Source organism: Medicago sativa, chromosome 1 (assembly GCF_051527215.1).
Source record: "Medicago sativa cultivar Bolivia chromosome 1, Bolivia_mono, whole genome shotgun sequence".
NCBI lineage: Eukaryota > Viridiplantae > Streptophyta > Magnoliopsida > Fabales > Fabaceae > Medicago > Medicago sativa.
This window is the reverse complement of record NC_140749.1, coordinates 94,750,645-94,769,496: the sequence shown is the minus strand read 5'-3', so window position 1 is coordinate 94,769,496 and position 18,852 is coordinate 94,750,645. Positions and strand designations below refer to the sequence as shown.

Sequence of the window (18,852 nt, the reverse complement as noted above, 5' to 3'; positions counted from 1 at the left end):
AAAATCAAATATGCCCTAAATGTGGAATAAACGGCTCCCTAAAAGAATGGAATAAACGGTCGATTGAATTTTTTTTTTTCATTTTAAATTTGAAAAAGTCTACTAATCAAGTCCCTTAATTCAAACTAATTCTGCAAAAATATGTGCGTTTTATTTCCCAAGTTATAGTTGTTATTTTTCTGAGAAGTTTTTTGATTGATTGTTTTTTTTAAGGGAAATGTTAACTTGTGCCCTTAAGGCACAATTTTAAAAGCTTAATGTGGAAATAATGTATTAGAATGCGTGCATTAAATTGAATCTTTAATGTTTTAATGAATTGAATGCACAAAGTTTAAGAGAATATTTCTTTTTTTGGATATCTTAACATGTGCCCTAAGGGCACAAGTTAACACTACCCTTTTTTTAAAGTTGTTTGATTGTTAAAATGGGAAGCAGTGAACATGTTGTATTATTCCCTTAAGGCACAAGTTTAGAAGCCAATTGTACAAACCATATTTTGGAAATTGGGCTTTTAATGCTTTGAAAGTTTAAAAACTTGTTTTTTCAATACAAAACTTATGTTTTATTTCTTTTTTTAGATCCTTAACTTGTACCCTAAGGGCACAAGTTAACATGACCCAAATAAAAATAGATGAAGAAATAGAAATACATGAAGCTTTTGTCCTCGTGCGAGGAAGTAGAAGTAGAAGTGAGTTTGAGATCTCTTTACATCTGTGATTCACGTGCAATCCTTGGTTTCTGACGAAATGTCAGCTAAAATAATGTTCCGTTATGTTCGTCTTCAATTGGATATAGGAAAAAAATACTCTACTTTGTTTGTTAGGGTGATTTTCACACCATCCAATCCAATCGCTGTGCACGTTTCTACAATTACTACTACTACTGCTGCTAGGTTTTCAAAAGCAACCTAGACGGTTACTCCATATGTCTACGGTCTACTCTAAAAATGTTCTTTTAGCTACATGGCTACATACTAAAGAGGATTTATGACTGGTACAAGAAGCTCAGCCATGGGCCATGCCATTGAAATTTGAAAAATTCGATGAAGAATGACATCGAACAAAGTACTACTTGGATTATTTATCCATCCAAAAAATAGACGTTTCACTGTAATCTGTCAACAACGTTAGCTTTTCAAGTCATTGCACCTTGTAGACTCCGCCCTAACACAGATGATGACTGTAATTTTGCTATATTAATTAAAGAGAAATGGAAAAACATAACCACTCCACCCACCAATCAGCATCATTATCACTAAAGCACGTTCATAAATTCCAATCAAGAACACCTGAAAAAATTAAAAGGGAAAAATTCCCGGTGGTCTGAATATTTTAAACTGACTTAAATTACATTCATTGCTAAGCTCACTTCCATATCAATAATTCACATTAAGATACAGCGACACGTCCTCAACTTAAGAAAAGTAACGATACTGCTTTAACACTTCCTCTAAGCACAGTTAACAAGAAATCAAAACCAACTGCGACCAAAGCAATAACACAAATTATCAAATACTTGATGCAGAAATTGGGATTTTTTCAGCAGATGAAGGTGTTTCCTTGAAGCTCAGCATCTTGTTTATTGCAGCAATATAGGCCTTGACACTGGAGACAACGACATCCATTCCTGCTCCAGTCCCACTAAAAACAAAAAATACATTGTGTCCATGGATTGTTAGTTATAAACAACAAGATACATTGCAGACTTGCAGTGTTCCACTTCAGAATTCACCATACCTAAAAGTTCGCTGAACACTTTCTCCAGTTAAAGCATGGGTAGATGTTTGATCCGTGTCCCCACGAATAACAACTCGAGTAGTGGCAATTGCATCAATGCCTTCAGTGACTGCAATCATGGAGTACTCGAGAAGAGTTGCTGGTTCCTGCACATAAATTAAGAGTAAAAAACCCCACCATCGTATTAATAGTGCCAAAAATTCCAGCATAATTCGATTAAATGTGCAAATCAAAGCGATCGTGAAACACATGAGATTTACAGACTGGGATAGGGAAGAAGGAAAAGAGAAAGAAAATTAATAGTAATAAATTGAAAATATTACTAAAAATTAACAATCTAATTAAGTATGGAAAAAAAATCAGGCAAAATTAGAAAACAACTTCTAAGATTTCTTCTTCAAAATGCATGACTACATATAACATTAAAATATCCTGAATAGTGAATACTCAGTCAAAGAAACTTTAAAGTTTCAAGTAAGACAAACAGTAGCACCCAGACAAGTTCAAAGTTCGGGCAATGACTTAATAATCCCAGTTCCAAGTTAAGCCAAAGAAAAGCTGGACTGAAAACGTTTTTTGATCTAAAGTTTAAAAACGACCTGTAAATGATGTTCTTTATTTTTAGGCACAAACCACGATCCCCAGACGAGGTAAAAGACCATAACTATCTTGAACGTTAAAATGTGAGTCTTCAGATACAATTCGTTTGCAATTAGATGCCTCATATTGAATCAGAGGAAATGGGCAAAAAAGATACTTGTACATACTGATATTTCAAAACTAAAAGGAAGCAATAAGTTAACAGCAACCAGGAATATATAAGGCTTCAAACCTTCACAATCAGATCAACAGCTTTGTATGCTGAATCCACAGGACCTGTACCGACAGAACAAGCAACGTGTGTGCTACCATCATCACCAACAAGTTTGACAGTTGCTGTTGAAAGACCAAGAGTTCCACAAGTCACCTGAACTGAATAGATATTGATTAGTGATATATAAATATAATCTGGTCTCTTATTACAAAATATAGGAAAAAATCCCCTTAATAACGACACTGCACAACTTTGAGCTTTTATCCTATCATAATGTCTAGATCTCGTCTCCCTCCCACCCCGCTTATTTATAGGTCACATGACTTACTTCTTCTGTCTATCACAACCAAACTAAATCAACTAACAAACAAACCCTCCACCAAACAGTCTTGACAGACAACCAACAACTAGCTTATGTTTGTTCTAATATTGTCACAGCCATCATATCAAATTTCAAAGGGTCTTGTGTGCCCTAAGGGCACTTGTTAAGGATTCAAAAATGGAAACAATTGATAACTTTTATGGAGAACAAGTTGTTTTTTGATATTTCAATGTGTTGAATACACAAATCCCAAGAAAAAATTTCTACTTTAGACTTCTTATCAAGTGCCCTAAGGGCACTTGTTAGCATTTCCCAATTTCACAAAAGGGCAACAGGTCATGGCAAGGTCCAGGGAAGAGGCAGACCCAATGTTGTTACCAATTTAATTTGTAAACAGTTTTACTTTGCAAGAGCCCGACTCCATGACTTAAAGTCTTAAACCCGTGACCATCTAATCACATAGCAGTAACTCCCACCGCTGTGGCATAGCTTCCCTTCAATGTATCGAATTTAATAAAACATTTCAACTTACCTGCAAATCACCAAGCTTCCAGATAGGCTCTGCCTGAAAAACTTCATCTGATACCAATGCTCTGAGATCAGCATCAGTAATCCTCTGATATAAAATACAAAACACAAGCAAGTTATTAGAACATATCCAACAGATATGAAACACAGTATTTCATCCTCAATCCTTGATTTCTATACAGAAAAAGAGGGACTAGTCACTACTGGTTTCGTTTATTACTGGTCACGTTAATGGCATAACAGAAAATACCACTTATCAAAAGACAATTTGACCCAATTCGTTAACTGAATGGAAAGAAAGGATAAAACCACCACTTCTCATATACCTTCTTTTGCTCAGCCACGGCTTTGAAACGCCAAAACAAACTCTCAACTTGGTCGTCTTTAAGTTCATATCCAAGCTGAAACAAGAGAGTAACTCATAAAACAGAAGAAAACCATTCAAAAGACCTTTAGCTACAACAAAAATGTATGGATACCTCTTCAAGTCGCTTTCTCATAGCATGGCGCCCACTGCATCATTAGGAGCAAAGTATTTGTCAGGAGGACAAAGTAAAAGAGCGGTCAAATCAATTGTACTGGGCGTCAGAGAAAAGCTAAACTACCATCCAATGTAAAAAGACAATGTTCAGCGTTGGTTATGTAATTACAGAAGCAACCCCATAGATTTTCGCTACCATGTCTCTCTAAAATTGTAGATATGGTAAAATTGGTTTAGTTAAATTAAATTTAATCATTTCAACTGAATTCACCGTGTCATGATAATTGCAAACATTAAGGAAACAAATAAATTAATACTCCCTTTGGTGTGTGTGTGTGTGTGTGAAGAGGATCCGCGTATAGGAGACAATAAAATCTAAAAAACTACAAAAGAAAAACATGTATCCAGGACTTAGCAGCATGCGCAAATGCAGGATCCGCGTATATGTAAGTGTTCTTGAAATAAATAAATAACATACCTAAGCTTCCCCAATACAATACCAGCTTCGTTGGATCTTTCAAGTCCAATATCCTCAGGAGATATGATTTCGTATGTACCTTTGTGTTTGAGCATTCCATCCTACAACACAATGGTGAAGATATTAGTTAAATCTGGTTTGAATAACCACACTAACACTGCATTTGTTGAAGGGGAAAATTAAAAAGTAAAAATACGAAGGAAAAAAAAATCTGAAGAGTAAAAATAGGAAATTAACGAGAGAGAAATAAAGCAGAAGAACAATATCTCTTTGTTTAGTAGAACATAGAAATTGGAGAGAGAGAGAGAGAGAGAGAGAGAGAGAGAGAGAGAGAGAGAGAGAGAGAGAGAGAGAGAGAGAGAGAGATAACATAATCATCAGGGGCTCATGTCTTTTTGAGTCTTGGCACTCATGGGAATAAAGTTGCCAGAAATCCCTGTTTATCATGTTTAAACCCTTTCAAAAAGACATAGCCACCACACTGATATTAATAAAGCTAAACTTTTTTGTCATAAAATTTGGCACATGGTACAAAAAAAATTATGCTTTCTATTAGTGTATGTGCAATGTAAGATGTATGGTCAGTCAGTTTATCTCCAATTATTTCCAGCATACCATTTTTCATATTTACGGGACATATCTAGTAATAAAGGGGTTTTTTGTGTGAGTAAGAGATCGTTTTAATAATTTGATTTGAGCAAAATAAAGGGATGAGATTATAATCTCTAAATAACATAATTGGAATTTTCATTTTGGTGCGGATAAAGAGGGAAGAGGATCTAAACCCGTTGAAGTAGAATACATGAATGGCGGGCTTATGGCTTTTGGTTGCTGGCAAGGGGATCAAACAGTGGATGTTGAGGGGAAATGTGCACATCAGAAATAAAATTGGGTTTAGGGATTTAGACATATTTTAATAGTTTGACTAATAGAGAAGCGGTAAAAAACAGTCACATGACACAGTTAATGACAGAATCTAATCTCAGTCCTTAATTTTTAATCCAATGAATATAAAGATCTCCCACTCTCACAAAATAAAGCATTTTAATTAACGGCTGTTTTTGTCTTGCAAACAGTGTTATCAGTTGCAGATTGCAGGAAATAGTTGTTTGTTCAAATTACGCTGCACAGCAGTACTAAAGCGGTTATACACGGTTACGCTGCATAACAGTACTAAAGCGGTTATTCAAGGTATTTTGTGCTAAATAGTGTATCACGGAACAATAGTGATTTGCTCAAATTCCACTATGCAATAGCACTATAGTGTCGCTATAGCCAAGATTTAACAACACTGCTTGCAAAAACCAATATCATTTCTTTCTTCTTTGTTTCCCCTTTCTCATACCAAATAACAGAAAATTCACACCTCTTTCTGTCTTCCACCTTTGTTCTCTCCAACCAGATAAAATGCAAGTAGTTATTCTTATATCATAGCATGAAGAGTTAGGTTTAATTCTCCTGGAAGTATAATGCACCAACTTTTGAAACAGACAAGAAATTTGCTACCCCGAGGGAAAAATATATATAAATAAGGCTTTGTTGTATTCTACGATCAGGAAATCAAATCAATTTACATATGTGAAAGGAATTAAAAAACACTAATGTAGCTCCAGGTTAAATCCCACTAGGACCCTTTGAATGAAACTTAAAACGTCTGTTATTCTTTTATCAAATGCATCTGTCTATGTTGCAAAAAGAAATTTCATTTCATCCAATGGGATACTAAAACCTGGAATACTTGATTTGACTTTGGACCAGGATTGAAAAGTCACATGCAAAGGAAAATTATTTCTGATTTGTTTTAAAACTTTAACAATCATACACTATCTATGTACTCAAGAGAGCGCTGTGTAAAGATTCATGTGCAGCTGGAATTTAAGGGTAAAAATAAAAGGGAATGTGCATAGGGGTAGCCTAGTGTGTGAGGCTCCAACCATTGTTGGATTTGGAGAGTGTTACGTGTCCTCAACATTACACACGTAATCAGATATGATGTTTGCATTAATAGATCCGGTGATCACTAGCTCACAAATGTGCAACCTTATGCCAATATGCAAAGTAGCTGCTTCTAAGACACGTTTCAAGTGTAATATGGTTTTTGTGTGGAAATTATAAACTTCAATATTATACAATTCTAAGTTGCTAGGTTTGTCCTATAATCTAAAGTATACTCAGATGACAGATATATGTAGTTATGATAATATCCAACCTGATGTATGCCACTTTCATGAGCAAATGCATTAGCTCCGACAAGAGCCTTGTGTGGCTGTAATTGCAAACCAGAGTACTCTTCAACCTATAGAAAAAGATAACAATGAGCAAACAATGAACAAATGTCTTTAAAGGGGGGGAAAGAAACAACAGAAAGATAACTGCAGATACAAAACCATTCTGCTTGTCAAATAAATGTGCCTTGTATTAATTCCAGTGAAGAGATTGTTAAAGATATGTCCTCCGCATTTTAGGGCCAAGACAACCTTGAAAGAAAGAAAACAAATGAGTTTCCAAACACTGGCAAGTTACATGAAGAAAACAACATATGATTAGCCCTGACCTCTTCCAAGGAGGCATTTCCAGCCCTTTCACCGATCCCATTAATTGTGACTTCCAGCTGCCTAGCACCGGCACGTGCACCCTGAAAAGAGCCAAGAGCAAGAGCATACAAAATTCAGAATCCAGCTGCAAATGAAATGTATAGAGGAAAAAAGACAGGAAAACCCACCTCAATGGTGTTAGCAGTAGCAAGTCCAAGATCATTCTGACAGTGAGTGGAAATAATAACATTGTCAACTCCAGGTGTATTAGCTTTAATATCAGCAATGAGTTTCCCAAATTCACTGGGCATGGTTATGCCAACGGTGTCAGGTATGTTGAGTGTAGTTGCCCCTGCCTTAATAACTTCTCCAAGAATTTGATAAAGAAATTCCCTATCCGACCTGGTATCATCATATCAACAAGAATAACAGTGTCAGAGAGTGTTGAAATGAAATATATAGATGAGGGAGTGAAAGTGAATACCTTCCAGCATCTTCAGGGCTGAATTCAACGTCTTCGCAGCCTAAACTGCGTGCAAATGCAACCATGGTGCGTGCCTTATCAATGACCTGTTGTTGGGACATTCTGAGTTTAAACTCCATGTGAATGGAACTGGTAGCAATGAAAGTGTGAATCCTGGGTCTCTTGGCATGTTTAACAGCCTCCCAAGATTTTAGAATGTCTTTCTCGCTGCATCTGGAGAGTCCACAGATAACGGGAACATACCCATTGTCATCGACAGCGTTACCAACCTCATTGGCAATCATTTTAACGGCTTCGAAGTCTTCATTAGATGCGGCGGGAAATCCGGCTTCGATGATGTCTACCCCAAGTTTGGCAAGCTGGCGAGCAATGTCGAGTTTCTCCTTAGAAGTCATGGAGGCGCCGGGGGACTGTTCACCGTCGCGGAGGGTAGTGTCGAAGATGCGGACATAGGAGGGATCAGGGATGTGATTGGGGATGTAAGGAGGACGGTGGCGAGGGGATTGGGAATGGGAGGAGCATGAAATGGAGAAATTGGGAAAGGAGGAGTGAGTTGTTGGTTGTTTAGATGAATGGAGACGGAGGAGGATGACTTGGTTGTTGTTGTTGTTGTTGTTCGAAGAGGGAAAGGTGGTCGGAGAGAAGAATGGTGTTCGAATTGCGGTGGCCATGGAAATGGAATACAAAACCCTAGCTTAGCTTACCTTAGCTTAGTTGGCAAAACAAACAGAGAAGAAGAAGTGTTAGTGTTTGGATTGAATTGAATTGAATATTCTGACACGATAACTAATGTGGCGGCTGGGATAATGCTTGTGACTTGTGATTCATGAAACTATAGTACTACTATCTTACTAGTAATAATCATCTTTCATTTTTTATTGATTAACTTTTACTAACTTTTAAGTGAACCTTTCTACTAATAATAAAAAAGTGAACCTTTCTACTACTACAGTAGGTTAAATATGTTTTTATCCTTACTTGTCAAAAAAAAAAAATTTGATCCTTATAAATATGTCAATTTTTCGTTTAAGACTCTCTAAAAAATTTCTTCAAATTTTAGCCTTTCAAAAGTAAACTCAATTCATATTTTTGAATAAAATTTATAATATTATAAGGATCTCTCCCAAAAAAAAAATTTTTTTTTACCAAAACATAAATTAAACATGAATTTTTATATTTTTTGCGATAAAAAATTCATATTTAACCTATGGTTTGTTAAAAAACTAGTGTAACGTCCCGTGCCAAGCACGGGATACATTTTATTTAATTTCTTTTAATGAATTTTACATATAAATAAGTTTTTTAGATATTATTTGATTTTTTTAGTTTGATTTCATTCCAGAATTTTGACATTATGTAGTACTTTATCCTCATATTTAAAATTGAAAGAATAAATCATCGTTTATTAAAAATTAAAAAGTTAAAATTTATAAAGATATAATTATTTTTGTGAGAATGATAAAATAGTGGGCAAAAATACAATTATGTTTAAAATATAAAAACACTATGAATAATTAATATATTATGGGAGTTCTCTTTTTTCACTCGTCTCTGTCAAACACAAAACCCTAGCCGCCGTCCACTACTTTCCATGTTGTGTCCTCTCCTTCAAGGTCATCATTTAGTTGTCGTGTGAGTGGTGTGGTCGCTTCACTGTTGCACCACTTCACAGATGAGGATAGAGTCGATTTGGTGCCCACGTTGCCGCCGGTCGATTTGGGCTCGTTCATAGTCACTGGTGCTGCACCCCGTGACTTGTTTCACAACACGGTCTCGTCGTTCACACTTGGTGGTTCGAGGTCTTAGTGCGGGTCTTTTGACAAAAAAAAAGGTATATTTTGGGTCAAGATTGCTTTGGTGGTCTTGAGTTACATATCTGGCCTAGAAGGTAGAAATAAAAAATGGTCTTTAATTTTTATATATATTTTAGAATTTATGTAAAGTTTAAGACAGAAGTAAATTGTAAATTAATATGAAAACTGAAATATTTTTTTTATTGAAGGATCAATACATGGAACAATATTGATTTATTCAATTGAAAATAGTAATTCCATTGTCAATGACATGGACCTTATTTTGGTACGTTAAGAACAGACATGGAACATTGACATAATGGACAAACAACTTGAACGCGATAAAACAAAGTCACTTGAAGACACTATTTCTCTATCTTCACAATCTTTTTAACCGGTTGAACAATTGCGTCAGTTGTTCCACAATCTTCATTTGTTGGTAAGATTCTCTTCTTATGAGGTGCAAATGATTCACAATCTAATTCAAAAACACCTTTCGGGTCCATAGATGATGGAGTTGTGGGACTTATTTCAGAAAACTTGTCCATTAAGTCCTTTAATAAAAAATATGTCAATTTATAGTAAAATAAGTATATATTATAATCACAACTGTCATTTACTTTTCTTCCAAAAAATCAAATAAAATAAACTTCAAATAGTTATTAAATACCATGACAACATTGTCTTTCTCGAGACAAACTGTCTTCGAAGCATACCGGCTATGAATTGCAAGTTCAACCAAATCATCTTATTTGTTTAAACATGCACACAAACAATAAAAATTACAATTTTGTATTACATTAAGGAAACTAATGTCCACAAAAATTGTTTCAAACAATTAGAGTGTTACGATACCTCGAGTGTCTCAACTTTTTAAACTTTAAAAGGATGTTTGGATCGTTGCTAAGCTTCATAACACGATAACGATAGCTAATCCCATACCTAGAGTTGAATCTAACACTCACGTCAACCTTAAATAATAACTTGGGTACCAACCAATTGTACATTCTCATTGGGTAAATCATGAGATGGATCACCCTGCCAAAATATCGTAAGAATAAAAGTTTCATACATTTGTTATTATTATTATTTGTGTACAATTATACATTTCCAAAGTAAATATTAGAGCTTTGTATTATAAAATAGGTTGAAAAAATACATATGACAATGTTGTTGGACTCGATAATGTCAGAACATGATTTATTAAGCAATCCAGAAACATCTCGATCAAATAAAACAAAAAGTGCACTTCTGCTGTTATCAACCACTCGACTCTTGATTTTGAACGTGCATCAAACAGTTGGATGTGTTAATAACAAACTTAAGGATGTCGCTTTACGCTGATTAAAAATCTCAACAAATTTAAGTTAGCATATACCTAGGTGTGACATGCACAACATGATGATCACACTTTTCACAAAAGTACATGTTAGAATCATCATACACTTTTTTGTTGCATGAGCAAGCGGTGTACCACCATCCATCCCCATCAATAATCTCACTTATTGTTCCCAAGACAATAAAAGATGAGCCCTGCATCACCATACAAAATAACATTATACTAAAAGGCGTACAAACTTTATCAAAATAGATCGCTAATAAAACAAAAAACCTTATTAACATTCTTCAACTTCTTGATAGTGGTCCTAGGAGTAAGTTTGAGAAACTCCTCATTTACAGGCATGCGAGAAGGATCTGGTAACTGGATCAATCCCGATGCAGGAGAATTTGAATTTGCTATAAGAAAGTTGTAATAAAAAATATTTGTCAATAATATTATAATTTAATAAAAATGTTATATTAAAATATATATATATATATATATATATATATATACACACACACACATTTTCCTTAGTTCCTTTGTTTCATCAATTTCAGGATCGAAGGTGATTCTAGTGGAAGAAAATGCATTTTGCAATGCTGGTTTTCCTATCATTAAGATACAAAAGTATATCATTCAAGTGTATGTGTGTGTGTTATATATATATATATATATATATATATATATATATATATATATACACACACACACACACACACACACACACACACACACACACACACACGTATAAACAAACAATCACAATTGCGAGTAATAAATTATCACCGGACGATAGAAAAGAGTTCAGTTCCTCAACATACTCTCCAAAAAGAGTACATTTAAAACGATGGAAAATGATAGTTTTTTTATTTTTGTAGTCTTGAACAAACCAAGCACGAACAACTCTCACAACCAATGTCCACGATTGTTTTCTTGGCGAAACATCAGAGATGAAGTTGTGTTTCGTAAACATTTTTCTTTTCATAGAAAAAATTACAGAAATAACTTAGAATATAGAAAAAATTACAGAAATAACTTAGAATATAGAAAAAATTACAGAAATAACTTAGAAAAAGAAGAACTATATTTTGTGATTGTTGTGTACTCGTATCCAAAAGCGCTACTATTTATATAGAAAAATAGTACCATAACGGTTAATATCAATTAATTAATAATTTGACCGTTTTAAAATTAATATTATCAACGTCTTTAATATTATAAAATGTGCATTAAACGATTAGATTATATTTCATGTAACCTACAAAAAATTAACTTCATAACATTTGAAATTTAATAATATCTTATTAATATTAAGTAATATAATTATGTAACGAATAAAAATTAATTATATAACCTTAAAAACTAATTACTACAATTAAATTTTTAATTAGTAGGTTAATGTCATAGTGTAACGGACCAAAATTCAAAATATAATTTATTCAAGTTATTTATTATAATTTTTCTCTCAAAAAAAAAAGTATTTTATTATAATTTTGTAACCTACCAAAATTTTAATGTACCGTATAAATGTTAATCTAATACTAATTATATTAATAATTATTTGATTGTAACATACCAATTTTTTAACGTAACATATAAATTTTAATCGAAAAAATAATTATATTAATAATTATTTGATTGTAAGATACCAATTTTTTAATGTAAGATATAAATTTTAATTGAAACAATAATTATATTAATAATTATTTGATTGTAACCAACTATGTATTTTATGTACAATTTAATGTTAAATAAAAAACGGTTTTTAATAATAATTATAATTATTAAGCTTGTATTAAAAATTAGGAGAGATTTTTGGAACAAATGCCAAGTAGGAATATGATGATGTGGACATCTTTAGAGGAGAGGATTTTGGAATAAGCTATTTCTAAAAACTCTAAATTGTTAGTATAAAGATTCAAATATTATATAGACTACATACATAATTTATTGAATAAATTTAAAAAATTAACTTTTGCTTATAATACTGACCGGAGGGAGTACGTTTATTGTATTACAAGACAAAATCTTGAACGAGAAAAAATAGTATTAAATACTCCCTCCGGTCCTAAATATAAGCAAATTTGACGTTTTAGATTCATTCAATTAATGATGTATGTGGTCCATAATATGAACCACATACATCATTCATTGAATGAACCTAAAAAGTTAAATTTGCTTATATTAAGGACAGGAGGGAGTATGCATCAAAAGAGAGGGGCACCTTTAACACATGAACCATGTAAATTGTATCGGGAATATGCGACATGGTTAAACTTGTTGACTTGCTGATATATTGATTGCATAACAGAAACTATATTTGAAGAAGAAATATGTTATCCTTAAAATTAGACGGGTAAAAATGGGGGCTTAATTTGCTTAATAACAATAATTAGAGAAGTGATAATATTAAAGATAACTGTAGCACGAACATCCATGTGAAAGGGTAGCTTTCACCTTAAAACATATCAGTTCAAACCCAGACAATTTCAAAAGAGAAGGGGATTAGAGAAACGCCACATGAGAAATGCGAGGAAAAGGTGAAAAGGGTTTCTGAAACCTTAGCCGCATTGGTAGCACCGTTCGCTCCGATTCTGCAGCTCGATCATTGATAGGAATTTTTTACCCCTTTTTCACAGTGCTTATCAACACAGCGTTTTTAAAAGAATCAGATATGCAAAGATCATATAACTTATGGTCCCAGTCATTCAATACATTCTGCCAAATTCAATGCATTATACATACACAAGGCCCCCCTCCTAAACAAACCTGGGATTCTCTTCTTGGGAAGAGGTGGCGGGAATAATAGAAATCAAGCAAACAGCATCTATTACAATTAGGCAGTTCCAACAGTTGTCTTGAAATTGGCTTTGCGGAATGTAAAGGGAAATTCAGAAGTGAAATTGCTAATATTACACAAAATTGTGCAAAAACCCGATTAAATGGCATAAACTGAAAGAATGATTATGCATAACTATTCACAATGCTAAAGATACCTTACAAAATAATCTACCTACAAGAATTACTGACTATCCACTAAACAAAAAATACATCATACATTTTGATTCGGTATATGGCATGAGCCAAGTACAACTATATCCCAGTATTGGGATTGTTCCCAGCAAGGATTAAAGAAATTTCTAACCCTCGGCTAAATGCCTGGTTAAACATCAGGCGAGTTTGGAATGTTGATACAAATGGAAACCACGAAAAGAATGCAATGGGCACAAAGATGAGCATTCCCATGCCAGCATCATATAGACGTGCAAGCGACCGAATGAACTTCCATAGTCCTAGCCTTTTCATCACAGGCTTCCATGCAGCAGCAATCTATACAAAGGACAATCAACATTTAAGAATCAGATTGATGCAAATGCATACAATTGTGATATTAAAACCATTGATACCAAATCAGCCCCCTTTCAGCACATTGAATAGTGTGCCACTTACAAAAAATGTCTGGACAAGTGTGTAGGATTCCAGATGTCAAATAACAAAATAGTCTAAATACCTTAAGAATCTATTTATCGGTGAGAATAAGATGAAAAGTTGATAAGGGAGATGGAAGAAGATTTTATCAATGTTGTCAGTGAAGTGGAGATCAAACTTATGGATCACAATACAATTGGATTAACCACAGTTGAATGAGATGAATAATACTCCCTCCGTCCAATATTATGTGACATAGTTGACTGTCACGCATGCCAATGCACAATTTTGATGTTAAATATCATCAATAATCTATTAGAAAAAATTATGAAAATTTGATATTTTGAAAATATTCATCGACACAAATCCAACATCTTATATGTTACAATTTATCTTTGTATATTAGCAGAAAAATATGGTCAAAGTATGTTATGTAAATAGTGCACATTTTCAAATTAGGTCATTTAAAATGGGATGAAGGGAGTAATTGAAAGTGTTAAAAACACTTTTTAAAAGCATAAACAAAAACTGTTGAACCAACCGCGGTTCAAATTGTACAATCAGATTTGATCCAGTTCTAATGCAGCATTAATTGTAGTTGAATCAACGGCAGACTTGCCAGTTCTCACTTCAACCCATTGAATCGGCTAGTTTGGTCTGATTTTGACAACAATGACTTTTACTTGTATTCTTCTACCAAAACCCAGGGCGTAACTAATAAACATTTTTTTAATATAAACAAACATCAACTGAAAAAGGAAAATAACAAACAAAACAAACATGACCACAGTTTGCTAACTACCTTTAAATAAAAGCAATATAAGTTTGACACACATAGAATCAAACTACAATGCAGGATTCCAAAGACTACCTACTGATTTCAAGCATGTGATCCAACGGCGGAAAGATAAAATAACTAATAAACACATTGCATCAGAGGAAAAGATAACGCACCGATAAAATTCCCCATCCAGTAGGAATGAATGCTAAAATAGAAGCAAATATGTCCGGTACAGATAGGTCAGTTAATATAATCGCTACAACCAAACCAGCCAGTGCCAACAAAAGGGATAATCCTTGTACAAACCGCAACACAAGTTGGAAATTGACTGATATCTTCTGGCTAAAGGTGAATACCTATTGTGCAAGGATACAAGATAGACACGAGTCAAAATTAGCAACATACACAAGTAATCTAAGACCACATTATTCAATTTCACACCTTAAAAAGAATTATTAGCACTGCCAACACGACCCATGATAATCCATAAACCTGTATAAAATGGCAAAAATAAGCAATCAGTTGACTAACCTGCACATATTCTGTAAGAGAGGTCGAATATAAAATAAATTAAGGAACTATTCTGTTGTATTGTGCAAAAAAACTCGTTTAGTTTCTATTGTTTCCTTTTTTTTTTTACAGATTTAGTTTTCCTTGATTTATGTTACTAGGACAGGTTTCGATATTTTGTGCCAGGCCGGGATTTATTAAAATGTCAATGCATTAGTCTGTATAATGCATATAATTGATGTAATATGAATCATCAGAAATAATATTTAGATTCCATTTTTTTTTTCTGCATCAGAGTTCCTGATATGGGAGACTCTGTTTCCATGTCAGAACCATCATTGCAGTTACATAGACCCTAGGCCACCTACTCCTCCAGCAAATCCAATGTGCTTAGACTGGCTTCAGAAGCAAAGATTACTATCAGAAATACGGTAGCCACGATCTACCACTGTCAACCACCTCAAATTACAGGCAACCCTACCTGGTAAAGCCAATTCTTCCACACCCAGACAAATAACTAACACGAAAAAATCTGCCATGGTTTCCACATAACACCATCTTGTCAGTGTCAGTCATCTATCTTTGTTGAGTTTCACCCATTCTACGATTTTGTTAAAATCCCAGGCAAATAATAAGGATTTGCTGGAGGGATCTCTTGGATCTGAAAGTCTATACTGTTTTCAAGATTTCGGGTTGTCTCAGCTAGACTCCAAGCGTGGGTTGGAATTTGGAATGCACTAATTGATGTTTCTGCTGCTCCCTTCCGAATTTCATGTTTGTGCATCTTCCTATAGACTACACCCATTGGCACATTAAATTAGGTCTTACACATACTGTCACACACACACACACACATGTTCTTAAATGCAAAGCCATTTCTTGTATATTTCCAACGTACTAAAACAGCTGCCGACTTTGTTCAACGTGCTCTCTGGTTAAGGCTAAAACAGCCACTCTTTTAGCATAACTTAGTAATTTCACAAAACTTCCTTTATTTAACAGTTGGAAACAAAAGAATAAATATTTTAAGTTAATAAAAATTCAAAGGACAAACAGATGAGACATAAACATACCGTCAATGAAGTATCAGTTCCTTTTATGTTAAGCTTATACACAATGCCATATTGGAAAATGAAAAATCTCAGACTCAGGATGGTCTCTGCAATCCTTGAACCCAAGCTCCTGATATGAGCCTGCAGATGAAATAATTGCAAAATAGCTTATCTTGTTGTCATAATTGGTCATTTTTTTTTTCTGATAGGAGCCTCTTAAATAGTTAGTCGACTATGATGAGTTAGTTAACCCCATAGCAGTTCAGTTCCTGACAATTTCTTTCATAAATGACCAAAGTTATTAATGACTAGGTTAAAAAGAAAAATAAAAGCAAGAAATACATTTCAAAATAATGTATGAAAAATATTGCACACCAGTTCTTCTTCCCACCAAGCTTCCCAGCTTTCTTCTCCCTTAACACCAATTCCACCTCTATAAAGTAGCCAATTTGTCCAGTCTCGGAAGTCTACCACTACCCTAAAATAAGAGAGAAATTCAGTAGATGAGAGGCATACCTCAAAGGAAATGAAAGTTGATAGATTGTGAGATTGCCGGAATAAAAAAATTCTTGTTTACTAGCTTCAGAGAGCTTTGAGGTCTTATTTATAGAGTAGAATTAAACTTGCCAATCAAGGCTTAACAGCTTCGTAGGTGTATAACTCTCTAACTGACTACAGAACGCTAACTACAGAAATTTGCATATTAGAATAATATTTATAACATAAGCAACTATTTCAACAGAAGCATTACAAAGGCAGCTTAGATAATACTTACTTTTGCCACTCAAATCCTGACGGGTTGAATAAATAGGGAGCAAACAACCAGGATAGAGCCATAAACCAACTGCTTATGCTTAGAAGAATGTATGACAGTGCACCACCATCATTGTAGCCATAAGCAAGATATACTATCAATAGAAGTACCACTTCCAACCTGAAGACAAGAAGATAAAGGATTATGATTATTCCATTCAAGGTATAGGACAATAAGGAACTTTAAAGAATAATTTCACAATATACACCACTGAGATTAAGCAAGAATGGAAGGTAAGGGATTCAGAAGTTTCATAGCATTTAAATTTAGCAATTCTTGAAAAATAAGGATGGGCAATAATAAATAACCAAGACTGCTTAATCACTCTTTGTCTAAAAACCAGGGGGGGGGGGGGGGGGGGTTGGGTCGCTCAGCTGGTTTGAGCCTAGGGATAAGGAGTTGGAAGTCCTGGGTTAAAACCCGAACGAAGGAGGAAAAAGCCAATCTAGCAACAAATTACTCACATTTGCCATTCATAAAAAAAAAAAAACTGTCTAAAAACTAGGTATTTTCCCAGGTGAAATTTCCTAAGTTCTAATGGACACTCACCAAGTTATACTTGGAAAAGCATACATCAAGGCCTTCAAGTGAGCTAGTCTGTGGAGTTGGTTCAGGTCACGCAATCAACATTTGGAAGAACAAGTGGTTGCCCCTCCAAAATGGATACAAAGCATGGTCCCCAGAGCCAGAAAAATTACAAATCGGCTACGTTTTTGATTTATCTTACTAGGACTTCGAAGTAAACAGAGGTTGTTTGATCTAACAATGAGGTTGAATATCATTGTCTTGCTACCACTACTGTGGAACTAAACAGATGGAATGCAATTGCTTCATCAGACAATTCTATCCTCCAAGCCATAATACACACATGGAGTTCGACTATTTTGATACATAAACAATGAAATCAGAATAATATCTCCATGTTTTGCATATCCCTTCTCAAGAGCATTATCTTATTCAAGGTTCCTTAAATAAAGGGATAAACTCAAGATGCCAGATTTCTGCACTAGCTCTTGGGGAACAGGAGGAGAGGAGGGGGTGATGCATAAGTGTACTCATAATGCAGTGTGAATACCACTGCTACTCTGTTCAGTAAGGTCGTTTGTTTGTTTGTACAGTTTTCTGTTGGCGCCGGTTCAAATTACTTAGTTTGAGTTGCTACAGCAAATGTAGTAACTGTTGATTATTCCTTCTTGCAAGAAATTGTAGTTCATCACTCTATACAAGCAGTATTTTACATTCAATCATACACACAAAATCACAGAACTTAACAACTAGCATTCTCTCAATTTTGATCTCTATAGTTCTCTCAAGGAAGAAACCTAACTGTAAACTGATAAGGACAAAATATATTGCACATATGTAGAGTCAACTTAGAGAAACAATGAGCCTCACCCTTTAACAAAATGACTACGAGAGTAGAGTCTGTAATTTTCCGAAAATTTGATATGGCGAACTACAAATCCTCGGCCTGTCGCTTGATACTGTTGACACAAACATATTAGCAAATTATAAAAGAAATGGAGTAAAAGAGGGCATAAAGTTGGTACACAAACCCTTGCACCGCCATGAAGAATTGTTCGTCCAAAATAATGGGTTTTTGTACCCAAAGAAAACGTGAAAAAAACAGTGCAGAGCTGAAACTGCATTGTGATGAAATTGACAACAGCCTGCAGACAAAAAAAAAGTTTGACTTTTTTGGATGGATCCATTTTCACAAAATATCATTCAATATAAAAGTTAAAAGTAGAATTAAAAGCGAAAGAAAACCA

General features: G+C 34.3%; 2 protein-coding genes across 5 annotated transcripts in view; both read right to left on the bottom strand.

Moving 5' to 3' along the window:
* Positions 1-1,248: 1,248 nt before the first annotated feature.
* Positions 1,249-8,153, bottom strand: LOC146959465 (2-isopropylmalate synthase 2, chloroplastic-like). The gene is made up of 12 exons (XM_085741383.1): positions 7,378-8,153; positions 7,082-7,295; positions 6,914-6,994; positions 6,747-6,836; positions 6,569-6,655; positions 4,360-4,460; positions 3,880-3,913; positions 3,727-3,801; positions 3,405-3,488; positions 2,569-2,703; positions 1,737-1,882; positions 1,249-1,640 (listed from the first exon to the last, which is right to left on the bottom strand). Exons 1-12 carry the CDS (start codon positions 8,046-8,048, stop codon positions 1,508-1,510), a joined length of 1,851 nt encoding a protein of 616 aa, XP_085597509.1. The 5' UTR covers positions 8,049-8,153; the 3' UTR covers positions 1,249-1,507.
* A 5,263-nt stretch (positions 8,154-13,416) lies between these two features.
* Positions 13,417-18,852, bottom strand: part of GSL10 (glucan synthase-like 10) — a 36,042-nt gene continuing 30,606 nt past the window's right edge. For 2 of the 4 annotated variants that reach the window (XM_085741382.1, XM_085741381.1), the window contains exons 45-52: positions 18,637-18,750; positions 18,476-18,564; positions 17,042-17,200; positions 16,642-16,744; positions 16,288-16,407; positions 15,146-15,196; positions 14,878-15,060; positions 13,417-13,824 (exon numbers count right to left, since the gene is read on the bottom strand). In XM_085741382.1, coding sequence (XP_085597508.1) covers positions 13,588-13,824; positions 14,878-15,060; positions 15,146-15,196; positions 16,288-16,407; positions 16,642-16,744; positions 17,042-17,200; positions 18,476-18,564; positions 18,637-18,750 — 1,056 coding nt within the window. In that variant the 3' untranslated portion in view covers positions 13,417-13,587. Of the gene's footprint in view, positions 13,825-14,877; positions 15,061-15,145; positions 15,197-16,287; positions 16,408-16,641; positions 16,745-17,041; positions 17,201-18,475; positions 18,751-18,852 lie in introns of all 4 variants that reach the window. The other 2 variants (XM_085741380.1, XM_085741379.1) reach the window with 1 other exon arrangement.